This window comes from Halichoerus grypus, chromosome 5, assembly GCF_964656455.1.
Source record: "Halichoerus grypus chromosome 5, mHalGry1.hap1.1, whole genome shotgun sequence".
NCBI classification, from domain to species: Eukaryota; Metazoa; Chordata; class Mammalia; order Carnivora; family Phocidae; genus Halichoerus; species Halichoerus grypus.
This window is the reverse complement of record NC_135716.1, coordinates 135076760-135101520: the sequence shown is the minus strand read 5'-3', so window position 1 is coordinate 135101520 and position 24761 is coordinate 135076760. Positions and strand designations below refer to the sequence as shown.

The 24761-nt window shown below is 39.6% G+C and overlaps 1 protein-coding gene across 7 annotated transcripts in view; it reads left to right on the top strand.

Moving 5' to 3' along the window:
- DNAJC6 (DnaJ heat shock protein family (Hsp40) member C6) overlaps nucleotides 1–23536 on the top strand; it is a 143644-nt gene extending 120108 nt beyond the window's left edge. For all 7 annotated transcript variants that reach the window (XM_078073005.1, XM_078073003.1, XM_078073004.1 and 4 more), the window contains 6 exons: nucleotides 1084–1152; nucleotides 2186–2305; nucleotides 8540–8803; nucleotides 18253–18395; nucleotides 19903–20079; nucleotides 21187–23536. In XM_078073005.1, the coding sequence (XP_077929131.1) occupies nucleotides 1084–1152; nucleotides 2186–2305; nucleotides 8540–8803; nucleotides 18253–18395; nucleotides 19903–20079; nucleotides 21187–21288 (875 nt within the window). In that variant the 3' untranslated portion in view covers nucleotides 21289–23536. The remainder of the gene's footprint in view (nucleotides 1–1083; nucleotides 1153–2185; nucleotides 2306–8539; nucleotides 8804–18252; nucleotides 18396–19902; nucleotides 20080–21186) is intronic.
- The last annotated feature ends 1225 nt before the right edge of the window (nucleotides 23537–24761 follow it).

Sequence of the window (24761 nt, the reverse complement as noted above, 5' to 3'; positions counted from 1 at the left end):
TTAATGGGTTACTGTGGTAGAAGAGAAATAGAAAGGAAAGAACTATTATGACTGATAAGGGCATGTTCTTTTTAACTTAATGATGAGAAAGTACAAGATGTCTTGGTTGGTACTAAGCAAACAGAACAGGCAAATGCAAACCTTGGTAATGCTAATTTTGGTACTTTGATGTTTCTTTTGGTGGTGGTGGGGATGTGTGTGTGTGCGCATGTGTGTGTTTAATGCTATTTGCCATGTAAGTTTAATGTTTGCATTTTACTCACTGATTTTATGGACAGAACCTACAGGTGCCTTAAAAAGAAATTCTTTCTCATGGTCTCTTGTTTCTTATTTAGATTTTATAGATTCAGAAAAAGCTTACTCTACCAATGTATATTCCTCTAATATACCTGATTCTCTGTAGCTGAACATTTCTTTTAAATTCTACATTTGGAATTTTGAGAGGGGTCAGAATGGTCTCTCTTGAAACTGCAGTAAGTTAGTTTTGAGTGATAATGAACTGTGACATCGGCATGGTAGATGATGTATATAGTTAGTGCTCAATACACGCTCTGATTGACTCATCATTCTCCATTCAGTCACAGCAGAGGAGAAAACAAAATTTCAGTTCTAAACCAATCATGGTTCTCATACACTTATTAATACCAACTTAAGGCAAATGGAGTTTAAGTTTCTTTTTACCTTTTCTTATTGGCCACTGACTTTGTGTTAAAGGTAGAGGTAGGACACACAAAGATGAATAAGATAGTTCTTGCCTTCAAGGAACTAACAATTTAATGGAGACAGACATATGCACAGTTATAACTCAAAGTGTGGATGGAAGTAAAATATAAGTAAGCCAAATAAGGAAGAGAAACAAAGAGTATATGTGTTCTACCAACTATCATGTAAGTAACCATAGATGAAGGCACAAAAATATCAGTGTTGCAGAATATTGGGAGAGCTCAGAGGCAGAGATGAATCACTTGGGACGTTGGCAGGTCATGCAGGCTTCATGGAAGGGACAGCGTTTTTCTGTGTGAACTCAGGAAAGTAGGTTCTCAGCTATTTTGTTGTGATTCTTTTTCATCTTCCTATTTGCAGCTTCTAGTACACCTGCTGTGAACATTCAGCCAGATGTTTCAGGAGGTTGGGATTGGCATACCAAACCAGGTAAAAGTCAACAGGTTATTTTTGTGCACATTTAGCCAATTGCTAAAGCATAATCCTTCACCTGAGCTGTCATGAGTACTTGCAGAGTATTATAGCCCACCTATGTAATTTCCTAAACACTCACCTTCTGGTGGAGCTTTTCACCTTTGATGACAAGATAGTAGTGTGTTTTATACATTATTTAACTATTCTCAGTTTCATTTGCTGAATGTCTGTCTTGACAATAGAATTAGATGAATCTGGGTATATAGCTAACTCAACCACTTAGAAGCACTTGGATTTTTTATAAGCCTGAACTTCCATTTTATAATCTGTAAAATAGGGTTCATAATTCTTGTCCCACACAGTTGTACAAATTCAAGTGAAATAGCTTATATGAAATTTTCTGGCATGGAGTAGGTACTGAATAATCTAAATAGTCTTCTTTCTTAACAAAGGATTTGTTTTAGTGTCTAATTTGTCTGTAATAAATGAATTCTCTTTCTCATGACTACTATGGTATTTCTTGAGAGCCATCTTGTATGATTGCATTTCCAGTGCTGTGCAAGTTAACACACACACACTCATACATACACACACACACACACACACACACTATATGCTTATCTCACAGCAACTTTTTGAAGCAGTTGCTATTTCCTTCTTTAACCAATGAGAAAATTTTGAAGCTCAGAGAAGTTAAGCAATATGCCAAATTACTCAGCTAGGAAGTAGCAGAGCCAGAATTCAGATCCAAGCCTGACTCCAAACCCCATAGGAAAGAATGAAGTCAGGTGATATGAGAGGTAAACACTGGACATAATAGTTTCCAGGGATGGCCAGGAAATGACATATGCCTTCTCTGTTCCCTGTCCCTGCTCCAGGCCACTCTTCACTTAAGTCAGAGAAATAAGGTCTAACAGCTTCTAACATATTTGCAAACCCTGTCCTAATTTGCCTTCAGAGCAAGATGAGCGGTAGTTCTGGATTTCTGAATTTCAGAATTCAGCCTTGGACAACTAACTCATTTTCAATGATTTTATTTCCTTTTCAGGAAGTTTTGGAGTGGGAAGCAAGTCAGCTACCACCAGCCCAACGGGATCCTCGCATGGCACACCCACCCATCAAAACAAACCACAGACTCTGGATCCTTTTGCTGACCTTGGGACACTAGGTATGGACTCAGCAGGTTAAGATATAAGTAGCATTTACTTTGGCTACAAAGCCTTACATCTAAATCTCTGGTGTTGTTGACCTAAAATAGTATGTGTTCTTAAGCAATACTCTAAAACCTGAGATGGGCTTTTGAAAAAAGAAAACAAGCTTCAAATACTGGGTTGGAATTAACCCCTAGTAAACCATTTCTCCAATGTCTCATTTTGGATTAGTAACATGAGTACAGTCAGAACCTTCAGGAGCACGTGATAACAGAGTTTGGCTGCAGCAAAGGTAACGAACATGTAGGGCAATGCTGAAAAATGAGGCTGGTTAGATAGATTTGTGCCGTATGGGGCCCGCCATGCACAGGCCTTCCTGTGATGGTACCCGTGAGAGCCTCACGTCGGCATCCTGTGTCTTCTCTCCGCTGACTACAGTGCTCTCTGGTCAGTTTGTAAAATTCCATACAGAAAATTGACTGTATCGTATTTTCAAAGTGTTTTTCATCATATGTTAATCATTGTTGAAAGATAAGTGTTCCATGGGGAAGTAATTTTGGAAGCACTAAGTTTAGTGGACTTTGATTATTGTAAAAACTTCTTAGCATAACTGTTCATGGTGATGTTCCCCAAAAGGATAGGTTGCAGGGTTCTCAAACCATCTCACCAAGGAAACTTTTTTTCAAGGAACAGTTCGTTCGACTAGTATGTCATGAAACCTTTTCTTTCTCCTTTTTCCTTCTTCCTCTGGGCAGTGCGGGGTTAAATAAGGATAGGGTATCCCTGACACAGAGTTTTGAATTGGCCATGCTGATAGTTTAGGTCCTCAAGAGAGCCCTTCTGAAGCTTGAGAGCTAAATTGTCTGCAGGGAATGAGAGCATGACTCCATTTTTGCCAGTAATTGTATCAGAATCTTTGCCTTCCATCATACACCCGTTAGAATTTTTTTTTCTTTTAAGAACTCTCAAAGTCATTTTCCTTCTTTCCTTTTCCTTCTTAATATACATTTCAAATTTTAAAATAATAACATCAAGTGAAATTCTACTTCAAATAAAATCTTATTCACTGTTCATTTTTTATCCATTCCACAACTATTTACTAAGTGCCCTCTGTGTGCTAACATTGTCTTAATAAAAACCACTAAACAAACAAAACCAAAACAAAATTCCTGCCTTCCTAAAGCCTATATTCTAGAAGGGGAAAGAAACAATAAATGAATAAATATATAATATGGTGTCAAATAATAAAAAATAACAATGTTATTTTAAGAGTTTTACATGTATCATTTCATTTAATCTCCTCAATAATCTTTTGAGGTATTGGGACTGGTATCCTCATTTTGCAGATGAGGAAACTGGGGCACAAATGATTAAGTAATACACCCGAGTCCCATGGTTTCAACACCCTGAAGCTCTGGAGCTCACACTCATAAGCCCCATCTTAAGCGCTATGAAAAGAAAAAAAAGCAGAGAGCATGTGAGTGATGGATGGCCTGGGGTGTTATTTTAGGTATCAAGTGGTTAGGAAAGGCCTCTCTGAAGAGGTGATCTTTATAGAAAGTTCTTTTTAAAAACCCAGCATCACATTCTGCATTTAGTTGTCATGTCCTTTTAGAAACCTTTAATCTGGAATCATTCCTTTGCGTTTTTTTTTTTTTTTTTGCTTTTCATGACATTGATCCTTGAAGGATATAGGCCAGTTGAGAAAGTCTCAATTTGGGTTTGATGTTAACTTTGATCACTTGCTTTAGAGGGTGTCTGCCAGGTTTCTTCATTACAAAATTACCATTTTTTCCCTTTGTAATTGATGAGTAATCTGGAGACAATTTGAGACTACCCTCTGTGAGAATATCTTCTTCTCCATCTGATTTAGCTACTGGCTTTAGCAGTCATTAATGATTCTTGCCTGAAGCAGTTATTACTATGGTTGCAAAATTGTGATTTTCTGATTCTGCCCTTCTTTTTGTGTATATTAATTGGCATTCAACTCTAAAAAGAATCTTTTTTTTTTCTCTCTCTGTCTCTCATCAGAATGGACTAATAGATTCCTTTTTGATTCATTTGAATCATTTTGATTCATCTCAGATTTGGTTTGGTTTGTGAAAACCCCTTTTTTTCTGGGTCCATCTGTCCTTTTCACTTGTATCCATCAGTTTTTGAGAACCTTCTTTCTTTATGGCACAACAAAATGCTCCAGGCTTGTCTTGAAATATTTGTTCCCCAGTCCTAAAATCAGTCATTCTCCAAGGAATCCTTATTCCTTTTTGTAGAAATGGCATTTGGAAACCAAGTTCTGTGCTCCAAGTGTGTTCATTGGTACTGGAGTGGGTGTCATTGCTGTCTTTCAGGAGCTAGAGAGAGGAGATGAGTGGGTATAACTATATATAAAATCCCATCCAGTACCACAGGGATCTTCCGTGCCTTGCCCTATTCTACATATGTGTCTTCCATTGCCCTGGATCTCAACAACACTAACTGTCCTACAACAAAAATAATTTCAGAATAGCTACACCCATATCACTACAACAACAAACCTGCTGGGAGGAGTTCAGGACTTCTTTGTCAGTTTTGAAAGATAGTAATTCTTACAACTGCTGGGAAAATTGGTTTCCTAAATTTCTTCATTTTTCAAGTCACATAATTTAGGAAAGTTAAGTGACTTTCCTGAAGCCACACAGTGAACAGGTGTATAAGCAAGGGCTACAAGCCAGAATTTTTGACACCATGGCAATTGCTTTAAGGATTAAAATGAAACTTCTAAATTACATAGCTGCATTTCAGAAAAGACAAAAGACAGTGTCCTTCTCCAAAAGGTATTTTCACATTCAACAATTTTGATGTGAACACCAATGCCTTAGTTCCTCCCATAGACATTCTGATCTAATTGGTCTGGCTGTGGCCTGAGTATAGGGAATTTTAAAAGCTCCCCAGGTGATTATAATGCATAACCAAGGCTGATAACCACTGCTTTAGCTTTTAATGAGGATAGCAGTGGCCTCTGGGTTTAGCTGCTGCTTTGCATTTTTGTCAGTTCCCAGCTTCAGTAGCATTAAAAATTAAATTTCTGAACATGGGTAGAGAATATTCTGGAAGAGTAGGCATCAGAAAGTCCTGCAATGTTGATGAGCCTCTTGAGAGCAGGATCAGCGTTTGCCTTTTCACCACCGTGTCTGCAGCCTAGCATGTGAAAGATGCTGGATGGTGTTTTATAAATGAATGAATAAATGGCAGTGTAATGGGACTATGGAAACTTTTTTTTTTTTTTTTGGTTTTTAGGCTTTTCCATATTTATTGAATTTTAAAATTATATATATATGTGTGTATACATACACACACACTCACGCACACACATATATATATTCAGAAGGGAAGATAGTAAACATCCTTAAACTGTAAAATGAAATCCCAGTGCAGAATGAATACCCAGCCTAAGGTGTATGTTGATGTGCTGTTGGCAGGTGGGCCCAGGAGCTCATGAAAGACGCTTCGTGCTCTGAGTTACACACTGACAGGGGGCAATACCATGAGCCGTTATGATGTACCAGTGTATACTGGGCATATGAACTTGCATCATATTATAATATATAATGCCTCCTAATTTGCTTAATTCAGGGTTTGTGAAATATTTCCATAAGGTCTTTGTGTCTTTATGGTATACCTGTGATATAGATGTAGTTCTGGTTTTACAAATGAGGAAACTGAGGCTCCATGAGGTGAAGGTTTTCACTGAGCTTCAGAAGAGCAAGGATTTTCTGTAGATCATATTCCCAGTGCTGTGTTCCCAGCGCCCAGCACAGTAGATGGCACACAGATGACCTATAAAAACTGATGAATGAATGGATGGATGGATGGATGAATATATGTGTGCGTGAATGGGTGATAAAGCTGAGACTCAAACTCAGATTGACTCTAAGTCCCAGTGTCCATAATGCAGCATTCCCAGGGGAGAAGGAAGAAGGAGTCCTATATGAGAATAAAGGGAAAGATCTATAGAGAGAAGAGACAGTAAGGGATAAATTGTAGTAACAGGTTCAGAGATTTGGGGAGGAATTAGGGATTATGGGTGCAGCAAATGAGCATGACATTTGGAGGTAGGATGCCTATAGTCAAGTCCCAGCACCGTTAACTAGCTGTGAGATCATGAGCGTGTCAGGAAGCTTCTCTGAGATTTGGATTTAAATTTAAATCCATTTAAATCCAAATTTTTAAAGTGGGGTCAACATGAAAAAATGCTCAACATCACTTGGCACAAATCAAAACCACAATGAGATACCGGTCAGAATGGCTAAAATTAACAATTCAGGAAACAAGAGATGTTGGCAAGGATGAGGAGAAAGGGGAACCCTTTTACACTGTTGGTGGGAATGCAAACTGGTGCAGCCACTCTAGAAGACAGTATAGAGGGGCGCCTGGGTGGCTCAGTCGTGAAGCGTCTGCCTTCAGCTCAGGTCATGATCCCAGGGTCCTGGGATCGAGCCCCACATCGGGCTCTCTGCTCAGTGGGAAGCCTGCTTCTACCTCTCCTACTCCCCCTGCTTATGTTCCCTCTCTCACTGTGTCTCTCTCTGTCAAATAAATAAATAAAATCTTTAAAAAAAAAAAAGACAGTATGGAGGTTCCTCAAAAAGTTAAAAATAGAACTACCCCATGATCCAGCAATTGCACTATTAGGTATTAATCCAAAGGATACAAAGAGTGATTTGTAGGGGCACATGCATTCCAATGTTTATAGCAGGAAAATGTCCACAATAGCCAAACTATGGGAAGAGTCCAGATGTCCATCAACAGATGAATGGATAAAGAAGATGTGGTATATATATATACAATGGAGTATTACTCAACCATCAAAAAGAATGAAATCTTGCCATTTGCAATGATGTGGATGGAACTAGAGGGTATTATGCTAAGCGAAATAAGACAGAGAAAGACAAATATCATGTGATTTCACTCATATGTGGAATTTAAGAAACAAATCAGATGAACAAAGGGGAAGGGAAGGAAAAATAAGACAAAATCAGAGAGGGCGACAAATCATAAGAGACTCTTAAATATAGGAAACAAACTGAAGGTTGCTGGAGGGGAGCTGGGTAGGCGATGGGGTACCTGGGTGATGGGCATTAAGAGGACACTTGTTGGAATGAGCACTGGGTGTTATATGCAACTGAAGAATCACTAAGTTCTACCTATGAAATTAATAATACACTATATGTTAATTAAATTTAAAATAAAAATAAATTTAAAAATAAATATTTATGGATTAAAAATATAAAAAAAAATAAAGTGGGATCAATAGTACTGCCTACCTCCTTAAGAGTGTTGTGTAGATTGAAAGCAGTAATGTACACAAACATATTTTGTACATAAATGTTAGTTACTTTATTATCACTGTTACTTTGGGTTTGGTGCATGAAAGGGTTCCTAGAGATCACCACATTTCAGTTTCTCATTTTATCTCTTTAAACACAAGTCACAGCTGGTCTTTGTATTTTGGAAACAGCCCAGCATGTATGCAGCAAGTTCTTAAAAGTTAGGAGATTGTGGAATCAGAATTCTACTTAAATTCCCGGCACAAACTAATAATCATTTTTGTAAAGCTTGAGTAAGATCCTTTGCCTGGTTCCAAGTTGTCATAGTGTTGGCTGTGTTTACTCTCCTGCAATGAAATGCAAGAAGTGTGAAATTGAAACCTACTTGTGAAATTTCAAAACATCTTTGTTTACTCTTGGGCACTAACCACGTTTGTACTTACAACAAACAATGATTAATCTTAATCATTGACATGTAAGTAGTACCTTAGTGAGTGAACGTATTTTGCTTTATTCTCTGTTCTTGTCATTTGGTAGTTTCTCTTCCAGTGAAAAAACCGAATGTGCTTAGAAGGTGGGAAGGAGAGAAGAGATGGCACAGTGGGAAAAGCCAGGGCTCTTCAGGCTTGGAGTCAAAGACTTGGATTCAAGTCCCAGTTCTGCCACTTGTTGGTTGTGTGACTTGAAAAAAAAATCACTTAACTGCTCTGAACTGCAGTTTGTTTATCTGAAGAAAATGATGGGGCTATTAATACATACCTAAAAATGTCAGTGTGGAGATTAAAGGAAATATATACCTGCAATTTCTTTAACTATTAGGAAGGTTAATGGTGCTATCAGTCAAGGTCATTTCCACTAACGTCACTGAAAACAGTAACTCGGGACACAGGAATTAGAGGCTACTCAAAATAGCATTCCTCTCTGTCTCTCTTTTTGTTTCTGTAGGTAGTTCTTCATTTGCCAGCAAACCCACCACGCCAACTGGATTGGGTGGAGGATTTCCACCTCTCAGCTCGCCGCAGAAAGCATCTCCCCAGCCCATGGGGGGAGGGTGGCAGCAGGGAGGTGGCTATGGCTGGCAGCAGACACAGTCGAAGCCACAGACCAGCGTCCCCCACTCGTCTCCCCAGAACCGACCCAACTACAACGTGAGCTTCTCAGCCATGCCTGGGGGGCCGAGCGAACGTGGGAAAGGATCAGCTAATTTGGGTAAGGATGATGGTGTGTAGCCTGACCAGAGGGTAGCCTGTACTGTCATACTACACATATGTATGTGTGTGTGTCCGAAGAAGGAGACGGAAAACAATTCCAGTGCTTTCTGAGTGAATCTTACAGCTGTAGAGGCACACCGTGATCCCTACCTCTCACTCTGTGCCTGAAGCACCTGGGTTGACCATGCTCTTAACACTTGCGTTATTTTGTGACTGCTAGTTCACTTGTCTGTCTCTTTCCACATGGAGACCAGAGGGAGAGCAGGGACTGTGTCATGTTATCGTTAGCACCTAGCTTAGTAGCACTAACTGAATATGGAGTGGATATGAATGGAGGGGTGGCTGGTTCTTGAAGCTGTTATTCCTTTGGAAGAGGGGGTAGAAGAGAAGGGTTGGGAACCTTGCAAGCACTGTTCATATTTGCCCTTGGATCCTGATTAGAGGAGTGTGTACATCTTGGACATTTGGTCTTGCTTATGCTCTGGTTGGTGGATGTTTCTGAGATCATTCGGTTTTCTGTGATGGTTTTTTTCCCTCTCTTCTAAGAAGAAAGTTAAAAGAACACAAAATGGGCCAACAGCTAAGGCTAGAGGATGCCCCCCCTTTTTTTTTTTTGAATGGGATTCTTGATAACAAGGAAAAAATAATGTATTTTGCCTCGCGGGGATGGTTAATTTTGAGTTTCTTAAACAGCCTATTATAATGTATTTTACATTTCAATTGATCTGATCATACTCAAAAACTAAATGTATAGATGTTTAGGGACATGGTGAGGAAACAGGCCTTTCTCTCTATGGAACATGGAAAAGGAAATTCTACTTTTTCTAGTAACTGTAGCTAACATTGAGGGCTTACTATGTGTCAGGTGCTTTTCCAAGCAGTTTCATGTATTATTTCATATAATCTTCAAAACCAACCCCATGTCGTAGATTAAAAAAATCTATGACAGAGATAAATAATTTCTTTTTTTTTTTTTTAAAGATTTTATTTATTTATTTGACAGAGAGAGAGAGATAGCGAGAGCAGGAACACAAGCAGGGGCAGTGGGAGAGGGAGAAGCAGGCCTCCTGCCAGGCAGGGAGCCTGGAGTGGGACTCGATCCCAGGACCCTGGGATCATGACCTGAGCCGAAGGCAGACACTTAACAACTGAGCCACCCAGGCGCCCCAGAGATAAATAATTTCTTAAGTCCATACAGCTTGTAAGTGACAAAGGCAAGATTGGAACCCAGGCAATGTTGCTCCAGAACCCCTTCTCTTAACTGTCACACTCTACTGGATATGACACAAGTGCCTTCTCAAAATAATAACATGACAGGGATTTTTTTCTTGGGAATATGTAACATCATGTTTGTTCTTTGGTTAGCAGTGGATATTGCTTAGACAATTCCATAGAGTCTTGTGGCTTTCCCTCCATTTTTATTTTGAGTAGATGTATGGTGATTGGCTTCAGTCAGCAGATATTTATGGACCATCTTCAGTGTAGAAAACATTGGGGATTATGGCAGTGAACAAGACAGACAAATTCCATCATCTCAGACCACTTACATTTTAGCATGTGCATGTGCAGGTGTGTGTTCAGAACGTCTTACAGTATAGAGGTGACAAATGGGTTTCATTTCACATGCCAGCTTTGGTTGATGGGCATTGACAGCATGGATTTCTGTGTTTTGGTTCTGTTTTAATGTAATAAACATTTAAAGAGGCACTATTCTAAACCCTTTAAGATGTTAACTTATCAATTCTCACAACAACCCTATGAGGTAAGTAGTATATTGTTAACACCATCCCTGTTTTACAGATGAGGAAATTGAGGCATGCAGATGTTAAGTGACTTGCTCCAAGGTTACGTTGGCCAGTAAGTGGCAGAGGTATAATTCAAGCCTGGGGAGTCCAGCTCCAGAGACTTTGCTCTTTGCCACCATGCCTCTCCAAACATTAAGAAAGATTGTGAAGCCACAAGCAGACTTGGTGAAAAAGAGCACTGTTGTGAGGGACTCAAACTGTCAGCTGGGTGTGGGCAGGAAAGCAGTGGCATCCGTGGACTGCAAGTACCCAAACCCCAGTGTTAGTCCCATTGCTGATACTAACTAGTTGTATGACTAGGACAGGTGGGGTTGGGGGGCATCACGAATATCCTCAGCTATGAAAAGATGATACAGTGGGAAAGGTGTTATAGAGTTGGATTTAGTCTAACAATCCAGCCTGGAGTCCTGTCTTTGCCACGGATGTGGTATATGATTCTGGGCAAATCTCTTAGGTTCTCCAGACCTCATTTTCCTCATCTGTCAAATGGGCATGACAGTCTCATACCTTACTCATTGGGTAAGTTTAAGGAGTAAGAGGACTAATGCATGTGAAAGCACCTTGGAGACCCTAAGTGTTATGAGGTGATAGGATTTTATGTTTAAGAGTAAAAATTATAGGGGAGGAGCAAGATGGCGGAGGAGTAGGAGACCTAAATTTCATCTGGTCCCAGGAATTCAGCTAGATAGTTATCAAACCGCTCTGACACCTACAAACTCAACAGGAGATCGAAGAAAAGAATAGCAACAACTCTCTGAACAGAAAAGTGACCACTTTCTGGAAGGTAGGACGTGCGGAGAAGTGAATCCCAGGCGATATTCAGGAGAATAGATGGCGGGGGAGGGGGCCTCCGTCAGCCACTCCTGGCAAGTGATAGAGCCCCAGAGCACAAAATCGGAACTTTTAGAAGTCTGCTTCCCTGAGGGACGTTGCTCCAGTGGCTAAGCAGGGGGTGGAACCCTCGTTGGGACAGTGTGGTCTCAGGACCCTCGGGGTCACAGAAAGCCCCGGGGTGCCTGAGTGCGGCAGAGCTCCCAGGTATTGGAGCGGGGAAGCTGGCTGCAGAGACAGAGCCGAGGAATGGGCTCTCAGCTCAGGGTTGCCATAAACCGTGATCCACGGCACAGTCAGGCAACTGCTCTTCCAACAGGGAATCAACAAGCAGCAGATCCGGGGAGACTCCCCTTCCTCCCCCAGGAGGAGTGGTGTGGGAGTGCACCGCAGGAATCTGCTGGGTTTGGAGACTCCAAACGGGGTCATGTGCCAGAGACAGAAATGCTCGGTCACAGGCCGGGTGAGCATGGAGTGCGGCCGGAGACCGGGGAGACGGGAGTGATTGACTGCTTTTCTCTGGGGGCTCACTGAGGAGTGGGGCCCCGAGTTCTTGGCTCCTCTGGGGCCATTTTCATTCTCGTCCTCCAAAGCTGCACAGAAAGCTTGCAGGGAACAAAAGCTCCCAAGAGCAAACCCAAGCAGATTACCTAGCCTGGACCGGCAAGGGCGGGGCCACCTCCAGCAAAGACATTTGAGAACCACGGCAACGGGCCCCTCCCCTAGAAGATCAGAAAGAACATCCAGCCAAGACCAAGTTTACCGATCAATGAGAACAGCAGAACTCCAGCACTAGGGGAATACAGCACAGAGAATTCATGGCTTTTTTCCCATGTCTTTATTCTTTCAAAGTTAATTTTTTAAATTTTCTTTATTTTTTTCTTTTTCTATTTTTTTTACATTTTTCTTCTTTCCTTTTTCAACCAACTTCTTATCAATTCCTTTTTAAAAATCTTTTTGAATTTTCATCTTTATAGTCATATTCCATCCCTTCATCGTATTTACCCTTATTTTTGTATATATATAAGTTTTTCTTTCTTTAAAATTTTAGGAGGCAGTTTCTTCTAACAGACCAAAATACACCCAAAATCTAGTGTGTGGCTCTGTTCTATTCACCAGCCTGATCATTTTTTTTTTTTTTTCCCTTTCTTTCCCCCCCGGTTTTGGGTCTCTTCTTTGTTTAGTGTATATTTTTCTGGGGTCGTTGTTACCCTTTTAGTATTTTGTTCTCTCATCTATTCTTCTCTGGACAAAATGACAAAATGGAAAAACTCACCTCAAAAAAAAAAGAACAAGAGGCAGTAACCACTGCTAGGGACCTAATCAATACGGACATTAGTAAGATGTTGGAACCAGAGTTCAGAATGACGATTATAAAGATACTAGCTGGGCTGGAAGAAAGCATAGAAGTTACTAGAGAATCCCTTTCTGGAGAAATAAAAGAATTAAAATCTAACCAAGTCAAAATCAAAAAGGCTATTAATGAGGTGCAATAAAAAATGGAGGCTCTAACTGCTAGGATAAGTGAGGCAGAAGAGAGAATTAGTGATACAGAAGACCAAATGATGGAGAATAAAGAAGCTGAGAAAAAGAGAGATAAACGACTACTGGATCACGAGGGGAGAATTCAAGAGATCAGTGATACCATAAGATGAAACAATATTAGAATAATTGGGATCCCAGAAGAAGAAAGAGAGAGGGGGGCAGAAGGTATATTGGAGCAAATTAAAGTGGAGAACTTCCCTAATTTGGGGAAGGAAACAGGCATCAAATCCAGAAGGCACAGACCACCCCCCTCAAAATCAGTAAAAATAGGTCAACACCCTGACATCTAATAGTAAAATTTACAAGTCTCAGAGACAAAGAGAAAATCCTGAAAGCAGCTCGGGACAAAAGGTCTGTAACCTACAATGGTAGAAACATTAGATTGGCAGCAGACCTATCCACAGAGACCTGGCAGGCCAGAAAGGACTGGCATGATATATTCAGGGCACTAAATGAGAAAAATGTGCAGCCAAGAATACTATATCCAGCTTGGCTGTCATTGAAAATAGAAGGAGAGATAAAAAAGCTTCCAGGACAAACAAAAACTAAAAGAATTTGCGAACACCAAACCAGCCCTATAAGAAATATTGAAAGGGGTCCTCTAAGCAAAGAGAGAGCCTAAAAGTAACATAGAACAGAAAGGAACAGAGGCAATACAATGGCACTAAATTCATATCTTTCAATATTTACCTAGAATGTAAATGGGCTAAATATCCCAATCAAAAGACACAGGCTATCAGATTGGATAAAAAAACAAGACCCATCAATATGGTGTCTGCAAGAGACTCATTTTAGACCAAAAGATACCTCCAGATTGAAAGTGAGGGGGTGGAAAGACCATTTACCATGCTAATGGACATCAAAAGAAAACTGGGGTGACAATCCTTGTATCAGACAAATTAGATTTTAAACCAAAGACTATAATAAGAGATGAGGAAGGACACTATATCCTACTTAAAGTGTCTATCCAGGGCGCCTGGGTGGCTCAGTTGGTTAAGCAACTGCCTTTGGCTCAGGTCATGATCCTGGAGTCCCTGGATCGAGTCCTGCATCGGGCTCCCTGCTCAGCAGGGAGTCTGCTTCTCCCTCTGACCCTCCCCCCTCTCATGTGCTCTCTCTCATTCTCTCTCTCTCAAATAAATAAATAAAATCTTTTAAAAAAAATAAAAAAATAAAGTGTCTATCCAACAAGAAGATCTAACAATTGTAAATATCTATGCCCCTAAAATGGGAGCAGCCAATTATATAAGCCAAATAATAACAAAATCAAAGAAACACATCGACAACAATACAATAATAGTAGGGGACTTTAACACCCCCCTCACTGAAATGGACAGATCATCTAAGCAAAAGATCAACAAGGAAATAAAGGCTTTAAATGACACAGTGGACCAGATGGACTTCACAGATATATTCAGAACATTCCATCCCAAAGTAACAGAATACACATTCTTCTCTAGTGCCCATGGAACATTCTCCAGAATAGATCACATCCTAGGTCATAAATCAGGTTTCAACCGCTACCAAAAGATTGGGATCATTCCCTGCATATTTTCGGACCACAATGCTTTGAAACTAGAACTCAGTCACAAGAAGAATGTTGGAAAGAACTCAAATACATGGAGGCTAAAGAGCATCCTACTAAAGAATGAATGCGTCAACCAAGAAATTAAAGAAGAATTAAAAAAATTTCATGGAAACAAATGAAAATGAAAACACAACTGTTCAAAATCTTTGGGATGCAGCAAAGGCGGTCCTAATAGGAAAGTATATAGCAATACAAGCCTTTCTCAAGAAACAAGAAAGGTCTCAAATACACAACCTAACCCTACACCTGAAGGAGCTGGAGAAAGAATAGAAATAAAGCCTAAACCCAGCAGGAGAAGAGAAATAATAAAGATCAGAGCAGAAATCAATGAAATAGAAACCAAAAGGACAGTAGAACAGATCAACGAAACTAGGAGCTGGTTCTTTGAAAGAATTAATAAGATTGATAAACCTCTGGCCCGATTTATCAAAAAGAAAAGAGAAATGACCCAAATAAATAAAATCATGAATGAAAGAGGAGAGATCACAACCAACACCAAGGAAATACAAACAATTATAAGAACATATTATGAGCAACTATATGCCAGCAAATTAGACAATCTGGAAGAAATGGATGCATTCCCAGAGATGTATAAACTACCCAAACTGAACCAGGAAGAAATAGAAAACCTGAGCAGAAAGGAAATTGAAGCGGTAATCAAAAATCTCCCAAAAGACAAGAGCCCAGGGCCAGATGGCTTCCCAGGAGAATTCTACCAAACATTTAAAGAAGAACTAATACCTATTCTTCTGAAACTGTTCCAAAAAAAATAGAAATGGAAGGAAAACTTCCAAACTCATTTTATGAGGCCAGCATTACCTTGATCCCAAAACTAGACAAAGACCCCATCAAAAAGGAGAATTACAGACTGATATCCCTGATGAACATGGATGCAAAAATTCTTACCAAAATACTAGCCAATAGGATCCAACAGTACATTAAAAGGATTATTCACCACGACCAAGTGGGATTTATCCCTAGGCTGCAAGTTTGGTTCAACATCCGCAAATCAATCAATGTGATACAATACATTAATAAAAGAAAGAACAAGAACCATGTGATCCTCTCAATAGATGCAGAAAAAGCATTTGACAAAGTACAGTATCCTTTCTTGATTAAAACTCTTCACAGTGTAGGGATAGAGGGTACATACCTCAATATCATAGAAGCCATCTATGAAAAGCCCACAGCGAGTATCATTCTCAATGGGGAAAAACTGAGAGCTTTTCCCCTAAGGTCAGGAACACAGCAGGGATGTCCACTATCACCACTGCTATTCAACATAGTACTAGAAGCCCTAGCCTCAGCAATCAAACAACAAAAAGAAATAAAAGGCATCCGAATCGGCAAAGAAGTCAAACTCTCACTCTTTGCCGATGATATGATACTTTATGCGAAAAACCCAAAAGACTCCACCCCAAAACTGCTAGAACTCATACAGGAATTCAGTAAAGTGGTAGGATATTAAATCAATGCACAGAAATCAGTGGCATTTCTATACACCAACAACGAGACAGAAGAAAGAGCAATTAAGGAGTCAATCCCATTTACAATTGCACCCAAAACCATAAGATACCTAGGAATAAATCTACTCAAAGAGGCAAAGAATCTGTACTCAGAAAACTATAGAATACTCATGAAAGAAATTGAGGGAGGGCGCCTGGGTGGCTCAGTTGGTTAAGCGACTGCCTTCGGCTCAGGTCATGGTCCCAGAGTCCTGGGATCGAGTCCCACATCGGGCTCCCGGCTCAACGGGGAGCCTGCTTCTCCCTCTGACCCTCTCCCCTCTCATGCTGTTTCTCTCTCTCTCTCTCTCTCAAATAAATAGATAAATAAGATCTTTAAAAAAAATAATTAAAAAAAAAGAAAGAAATTAAGGAAGACACAAAGAAATGGAAAAACGTTCCATGCTCATGGATTGGAAGAACAAATATTATGGAAATGTCTATGCTACCTAGAGCAATCTACACATTTAATGCAATCTCTATCAAAATACCATCCACTTTTTTCAAAGAAATGGAACAAATCCTAAAATTTGTATGGAACCAGAAAAGACCCTGAATAGCCAGAGGAATGTTGAAAAAGAAAAGCAAAGCTGGCGGCATCACAATTCCAGACTTCAAGCTCTAGTACAAAGCTGTCGTCATCAAGACAGTATGGTACTGGCACAAAAACAGACACATAGATCAGTGGAACAGAATAGAGAGCCCAGAAATGCACTCTCAACTCTATGGTCAACTAATCTTCGACAAAGCAGGAAAGAATGTCCAATGGAAAAAAAGACAGTCTCTTCAACAAATGGTGTTGGGAAAATTGGACAGCTACATGCAGAAGAATGAAACTGTGGTATTTCCTTATACCACACACAAAAATAGACTCAAAATGGGTGAAAGACCTCAATGTGAGACAGGAATCCATCAAAATCCTTGAGGAGAACACAGGCAGCAACTTCTTCGACCTCAGCCGCAGCAACTTCTTCCTAGACACATCGCCAAAGGCTAGGGAAGCAAGGGCAAAAATGAACTATCAGGACTTCATCAAGATAAAAAGCTTTTGCACAGCAGAGGAAACAGTCAACAAAACCAAAAGACAACTGACAGAATGGGAGAAGATATTTGCAAATGACCTATCAGATAAAGGGCTAGTATGCTAAATCTATAAAGAACTTACCAAACTCAACACCCAAAGAACAAATAATCCAATCCAGAAATGGGCAGAAGACATGGACAGACATTTCTGCAAAGAAGACATCCAAATGGCCAACAGACACATGAAAAAGTGCTCAACAGCACTCGGCATCAGGGAAATCCAAATCAAAACCTCAATGAGATACCACCTCACACCAGTCAGAATGGCTAAAATTAACAAAGCAGGAAATGACAGATGTTGGCGAAGATGCGGAGAAAGGGGAACCCTCCTACGCTGTTGGTGGGAATGCAAGCTGGTGCAGCCACTCTGGAAAACAGTATGGAGGTTCCTCAAAAAGTTGAAGATAGAGCTACCGTATGAGCCAGCAATTGCACTACTGGGTATTTACCCCAAAGATACAGATGTAGTGATCCAAAGGGGCACATGCACCCCAATGTTTATAGCAGCAGTGTCCACAATAGCCAAGCTATGGAAAGAGCCTAGATGTCCATCAACAGATGAATTGATAAAGAAGATGTGGTACACACACACACACACACACACACACACACACACACACAGAGGAATATTATGCAGTCATCAAAAAGACCCCCAAATCTTGCCATTTGCAACGACGTGGATGGAACTAGAGGGTATTATGCTAACCGAAAATAAGTCAGAGAAAGACAATTATCATATGATCTCACTGATATGAGGAATTTGAGAAACAAGACAGGATCATCTGGGAAGGGAGGGAAAAATGAAACAAGACGAAACCAGAGAGGGAGACAAACCATAAGACACTCTTAATCTCAGGAAACAAACTGAGGGTTGCTGGAGTGGAGGGGGTGGGAGGGATGGGGTGGCTGGGTGATGGACATTGGAGGAGGGTGTGTATTATGGTTAGCTCTGTAAATTGTGTAAGACTGATGAATCACAGACCTGTACCCCTGAAACAAATAATACATTCCCTGTTAATAAAAATATCTTTGGTGGATTAAAAATAAAAAGAGTAAAAATTATAATGATTTTTCAAAAATTCTGTTACAGAAGGGAAACAAAAAGCAGCTGACTTTGAAGACCTACTTTCTGGTCAAGGTTTCAATGCACACAAAGACAAAAAGGGGCCTCGAACAATAGCTGAGATGAGAAAGGAGGAAATGGCTAAGGAAATGGATCCTGAGAAATTAAAGGTGAGTGAGCCCCTGGCCCAGTGTGATTATTTGGTATGACGGTCATGTGACAAGGTCACAGGTGTGGAGCCATCAATGTTCCTGGTTCCTGGCTTTCTCACTGCTTCCCCCCAACTTTCAACCAGACTAGTTCTACTTTTATCTGTTTTGATTCTAGAAGTCTAGGTAGCATTGGATTTGGGGAAAAAGAATAGTTCCCCATTAAAAAAAAAAATTGTAAACCAGGTACTCCTGGTTTAGCCTGGAAACAAAAGGGTAGTTATGGGGATGAATTGTGTGAGGTAGTGGAGAATGGGTTTGTAAAAGATCAAGAGAACTGGAATGTTCTCACAGATGGAAAGGGTGAATTTCTACCTGACAAAGTACTAAATATGCTGACACTAGAACTAACTGGGAGATGGTGCTCTAATCTGTTGACCACATTAAAGGATCTCCAGAACCAGGATTAGCACAGCCAGTCCATTTTACACATTTTGAAAAAATGTAACATAATTCCAGATTTGTTAAAGATATATAGATTCTTGGATACTCTTTTGAGGGCAATATGGGATCCTTTGTTTGCATGTGCCTTTACTTCATGTAACACCAGAGAGGTTTCATATTTCTTCCAAAACTCTATGCTCGATCTCAATAACATCTGTTCATTAGGCAAACTCTTGACAGTTTTCTTTGAAAGAAAGTGGTTCATTTCTTTTAAACTATGCTTGGTTATTTAGCTGGTACAGGGTTATTTAGTTGCTTGGGAGAGTAGCCATCATTCACCTTGGCTAAACCATCATTCACCAGCAAATACCCGCTGAACATCTGTTATGTGCTAAATACTGGTGCATTCTTACAAACCCTTCAACTTAATCACCTCATTTGCTCAAACTGAGAAGATTCAAATTATGAGCATTCATATAACTACTTGGATTCATTCATTTAACAATTTTTGAGCTGTGTTTTGAACCAGGCATGTTATTTGGCTCCTGAGTTATACTGATGTATAAGAAACAGTACCTTTTCTCAAACAACTCTGCCTAATGGCAAAGAAAGACAAACACATGGATGATTTCAATAAAGTATCACACATATGACAGAAACATGTTCAAGGAATTAGCTCAAAGAAATTTGTTCTTTTTTTCAAGGGGTACTTATTTAGTGTCTGTCTGCCAGACACTCGACAGAGGCAGATAACAGAGACCAAAGTAGACATGGGTGTGCATCCACGGAGTTCACGCTTTAGGAGTGAGATTAACCCCAAGGTGGGGCCGAGAGGAAGGAATTCAAGCAGTCAAAGGTGAACAGTATGAAATTCCTGAACAGGCTTTAAAAGGATGATGAAGGGTCAACCAGAAAGACAAGGAGATAGAGGTGGAAAAGGATCCCAGGTTGAGGAAAGAGCTTGGAGTATTCACAGAGCCCCAAGTAGTTGATGTTGCTGGAGTGGGAGGGGTTTCCAGAGTCTTGGTGGAGATCTTTGTGACTTGAAAACATTTGAATTTCCTAATTCCCTCTGTGTTGACAGATTCTGGAATGGATTGAAGGCAAAGAGAGAAATATCAGAGCACTTCTGTCCACGATGCACACTGTGCTGTGGGCTGGGGAGACCAAGTGGAAACCAGTTGGTATGGCAGACCTGGTAACACCTGAGCAGGTGAAAAAGGTGTACAGGAAGGCTGTGCTGGTGGTGCACCCAGATAAAGTGAGTATAACTTGCCCTTTACGAAGCAAGAGAGATTAAACTATGCAATACAATAATGGAGTGAAGGGGCTTTACTCAGGTGTATGATTTACCACTGACTAACTTTTAGGGATCAGATATAAATTGTGTCCTGGCCTATAACAAATAGTAAGGGTGGGCTAAGAGCTGGACAGAGGAAAATTTTTCTCTTGTAGAGATATAGCAGTATGTTTAGCCACGGCTTTGGGAAGAAACTTTAGAATGTAGTTGGCAGAATTGGTGGAAATCAACAAAGTATTCAAAATGGACCTAAATTCGTCATCCTATTGATGTTGCCAGTTTATGTTTTCATGGAGGTATATCCACATATAGGTGCTCTACAATGTCAGAAACTACCACATGGCCCCGGTTGAAATCATCATAATACATAGAAACCTCTTAGACAGAAGTGAGTCACCTTGCTGTCATATAGATGAAGTCGGTGTTATTTATACCAGTCCTGTTATGTGAGGCTATGGTTGAAATGCCACTTGCGAACACATGCTTGAATTTGATATATTTGATTTTCATTTCTCCATACTTTTGGTGATTAGTCTGAAGAGAAGAGTTAATGAGAAACGATGCGTTTCAGTGAATCAAAAGAGAATGAGAAACAAGAGCCTAGAAAAACACACAAACTATGCCCGTGTCACCGGTCACCAAGAACTTAATTTTTTTTAGAAATGGGAAAATAGGAATTTACACTTGATCTTAGCCAAAAGGCCGGCAAGTGATGGGAAAATAGGAATTTAGAAATACAATCAATTATAGATAGGCTGTCATGAGCCTTTGTCATTGGTAGGTACTTCTGGAGAATGGGTGCGTCTTTCATTACTCAGTAAGTGCTCTGTAAGCACTCAGTAAGTGCATTCACGGACTAGTTACCATATGTGAATTCCTAAGGGGAGGGAGTTCTGGGGAGGTCATAGTAATCAGGGTCACATAGATTGAGCTATAAAAAGAGAAATGGCCTATTAGAAAAACATTTCAATTACTTGGAGCCCCCATATTAGCAGTGAAAATTGTAATACAAATAAAATTTTGTTCTGTAGTATCTAATGTGTTGTTTTGTTTATGTTTTTTCTACAGGCTACCGGGCAACCTTATGAACAATATGCAAAGATGATTTTCATGGAGCTCAATGATGCCTGGTCTGAATTTGAAAATCAAGGTCAAAAGCCCTTGTATTAATTTATGAGCTTTCCATCCCTGCTGCAGACCTGTGCTAATGCTTAGTGTGCGTCACAATTCCGAAGTTTTCACAGGTGAACCAAAAACTCCAGTAATATGTATCTAGTACTAAACTGTCAAATTACTCATGAATTAATTCCTCATTGATAAGGAATGTGGATGTTTGTTTCCTCAAGTCCCCACCATAAAAAGTCCAAAGCAGGGGAGGAACTTTTAGTCAGACGACCTTGTGGAGTTACAACATTCCAGCCTGTCCTCTGGGGAGCTGACTAAGCATTTTGTGGGGAAATGGAAAACAGGTCGCCGAAGGCATAACACCCATCTCATTGTCTGAGAACAGGATTAATGAGCAAAAGCTATGATAATTGGATTACATGATGGATTTTAACTAATGGTTTTTAGATTTTCTTGGAAAGATGTAATTTGAGCCGTGGCTTTACATAGATTCTAGGAACACAACCACCGAGTATTTTATTTTTATGGAAATTTACAATGGTCTTTAGCATAATACTGTATACTTCTTTTGGTCAAGAGGACTGACTGATGTAAAAGAACTTGAACTGTGGGAAGTGATTGTATTACAATCCAGTGATTGCCAACTCTTCCTGGATAAGCTAAAACTTAGTGGAAATGCTGACTAAAGAAAACAGGGAGCTCTGTGGAGATAGAAATCTTTGTTCCTGGTCAGAAAGGTGGGCTGCTACCTTCCTCTCCCTTTAGAAAACTGTGGTTGCTTAAAGAAAATGTCTTCATGATGTAATTTCAACTCTAAACCTGATTTGAAAGAAACAATTTTGCCATAAGGCTTCATGCTCTTTCTTTTGCTTAGTCAAGAAAATGTTCTTAGCTGGAAACAGGTTGCGAGGCAGTTTGGCACAGTCACATTGTATCAGGACCGACATCTAGGAAGGAGTCCCTGTCCTCTAGGTTTGTGAGCGGTTGTGGTGAGAGCATAGAAACCCCACACTGAACACGAGTAATGAGGTAGGCGCAGCTGCGGCGGGAGAGCTGTGCTCACCTTCCCACTGAGTCAGGTGGCTTGTCAGGATCCAGGCAAATGGTTCCCCTCCCACCTGTTGAAACTGGATCTCTTGGATTATTACAGTGGGGTTTATTGTTTTCAAAGTAGCTGGAGGTCCACAGGAACAGCATTCACACAGGGACGTCTGTAAAAGCCAAGCAAGAAGGAGACCTTTGCAGACTTCACACTGGTTGGATTTCAGTCCAGTGTTTCGGCTGTTTCTCATTTTGAGGGCTCAGCAGTTGCTATCCCGTGACTTCAGGAAGTCTCTCTGGGTGTGCACATACACGATGTGCATAGTATATATATGCAAAGCAGATGGGCAAAAAGATTTCCATGCTAATCTTAAAAGTTCATGCTTAATATTGTGAAAAGCTTTCAAAAATTGATTTTAAAAGACAATCATTTTTGTTTCTATTTTAATTTTCTTGTGGCAAACTGTACCAGAAAAGCAGCATGTCAAAAATACTTTCTGTTCTATATAGAACTCTCTCTTTCTTTCTTGCTTGCTCACTTTCTTGCTTTCTTTCTCTTCCTTCCTTTTTTTGTTATGTTTGTTATTTATTTTACCCTTTACTGACAATGTGAAACTCACAGAAAATGTTCTCTTTTTAATTAACAGCTGTACACTGTTCAAGGTAACCATAACAAAATAGGTGTTATTTATTAACGTATTATGAAATAATGTTTGATCCAGTATGTGCTTGTCTTATTTAAAATTGGAATGTGAGACATGTTGCTGTGACCTGGTTTTTTTTTTTTTTCTCATTCACGTTTGTAGATATTGTGTGAACTACAGTATATAATGATAATAATTAAAAGGATATTATGTGAATGTCACGTACATTTTGAAATGATAGAACTATATTAGCTTTGTATCATTTTTGGGTAATTCATCAATGTTCACAGTATAAAACATTAAACATTATGTAATTAGCAGTGAGAAAAAATCTTACCTAACTTATTGAATTTGGGATTTCCTTCATCTCTTTTCCAGATACATTATAATTCTGGACCCCTATTTATCTCAAAACTCTTAACATATGCAGACCAACAGGTTTTTGCATTCCTTTTAAATATCTGGTTGTGACAAAGCTTGTTGTTGATCAGATTCACTGTTTCATTCATGTTTATTGTAATATATTTTTTGTTTTGTAAATATGTTACACACAACAAAATGTGATTGGTCTAAAATATTTGTAATGTATATTAAAAGGCTCAAAAATATTTGTAGAAACTTAAGTTATTTTTGCTCTTATGGGAATTTAATGACAAGTTTGAGTTATATCTTCTGACATGATTCACTTTTAAGAAAAGTTTTGGGAAAAGAATATGAAAAGCATTTAATACAATTGCATCGAAATGTAATCTGAGAGGATTTCTGGATTTATACTTTAACCACCCCCATACCGCCCTTTCCCCTATACACACACACACACACACACACACACACACACACTTACTTTGGATCATGCTACAAAAACACTGTTTCAAAAAGAATCAGTGTAGAAATTCTGGTCTCCTAGATAGAATATTAATGGATATTCAAAGCTGTGTTTGTATGCTGAAGCAAAGGGATTGATCCTGGGAGTCTGGGACTTTGTCAAAACAGATACAGCTGACCCCTGAAAAGTGCAGGGATTAGGGTTTCTGACCCCCCACACAGTCCAAAATCCATGTATAACTTTTGACTCCCCAAAAACTTAACTACTAATAGCCTACTATTGTTGACCAGGAGCCTTACTGATAACATAAAGTTGATTGACAGATATTTTGTATGTATATGTATATAATACAGTATAATGTATAATGTTCTGTATTACAGAATACTGTATTCATACAGTAAAATAAGCTAGAGAAAAGAAAATGTAAAGAAAATCACAAGGAAGAGAAAACACATTTACAGTACTGTGCTGTATTCATTGAAAAAATCCATGTATAAATAGACCTGTACAGGTCAAACCTGTATTGTTCAAGGGTCAACTGTATTTTAGTTCTTTAAGGATAGAAGCAGCATGTTCATTTGGAAGCATATGCTGCAAATCAAAAGCATTTGAATCATCCCTGTACTGTCTCTGTCTGGAAGAATGTTCAAGTTGGATCCTAATACTGCTGATGAAACACCATTGTGTAAGGAGTGAACACAAACGTTGAATTCCAGAAACAGTTATCACAGCAACAGGACACTTTCCCTGCTGGAAACATCTATGAGGGAGTTTAGGTCAAATAAATAGGTTTTGGTTGTTCTTTTTAAAGATAAATCATGGTGTTTGTCATAATGCTACAGTATTGGTTTGAGATCAGAAGACTGCGTTTAAATCCTGGTTTTTCTACTTAAGGACTGTCATATTCGACAAGTTTCTTAAACTAAGGCTTAATTTTATCACCTGTACAATAGAGATAATTGGAGCAACCCTGCAGTGGAGGAATTAGGGACCGTATAAACTGCTAT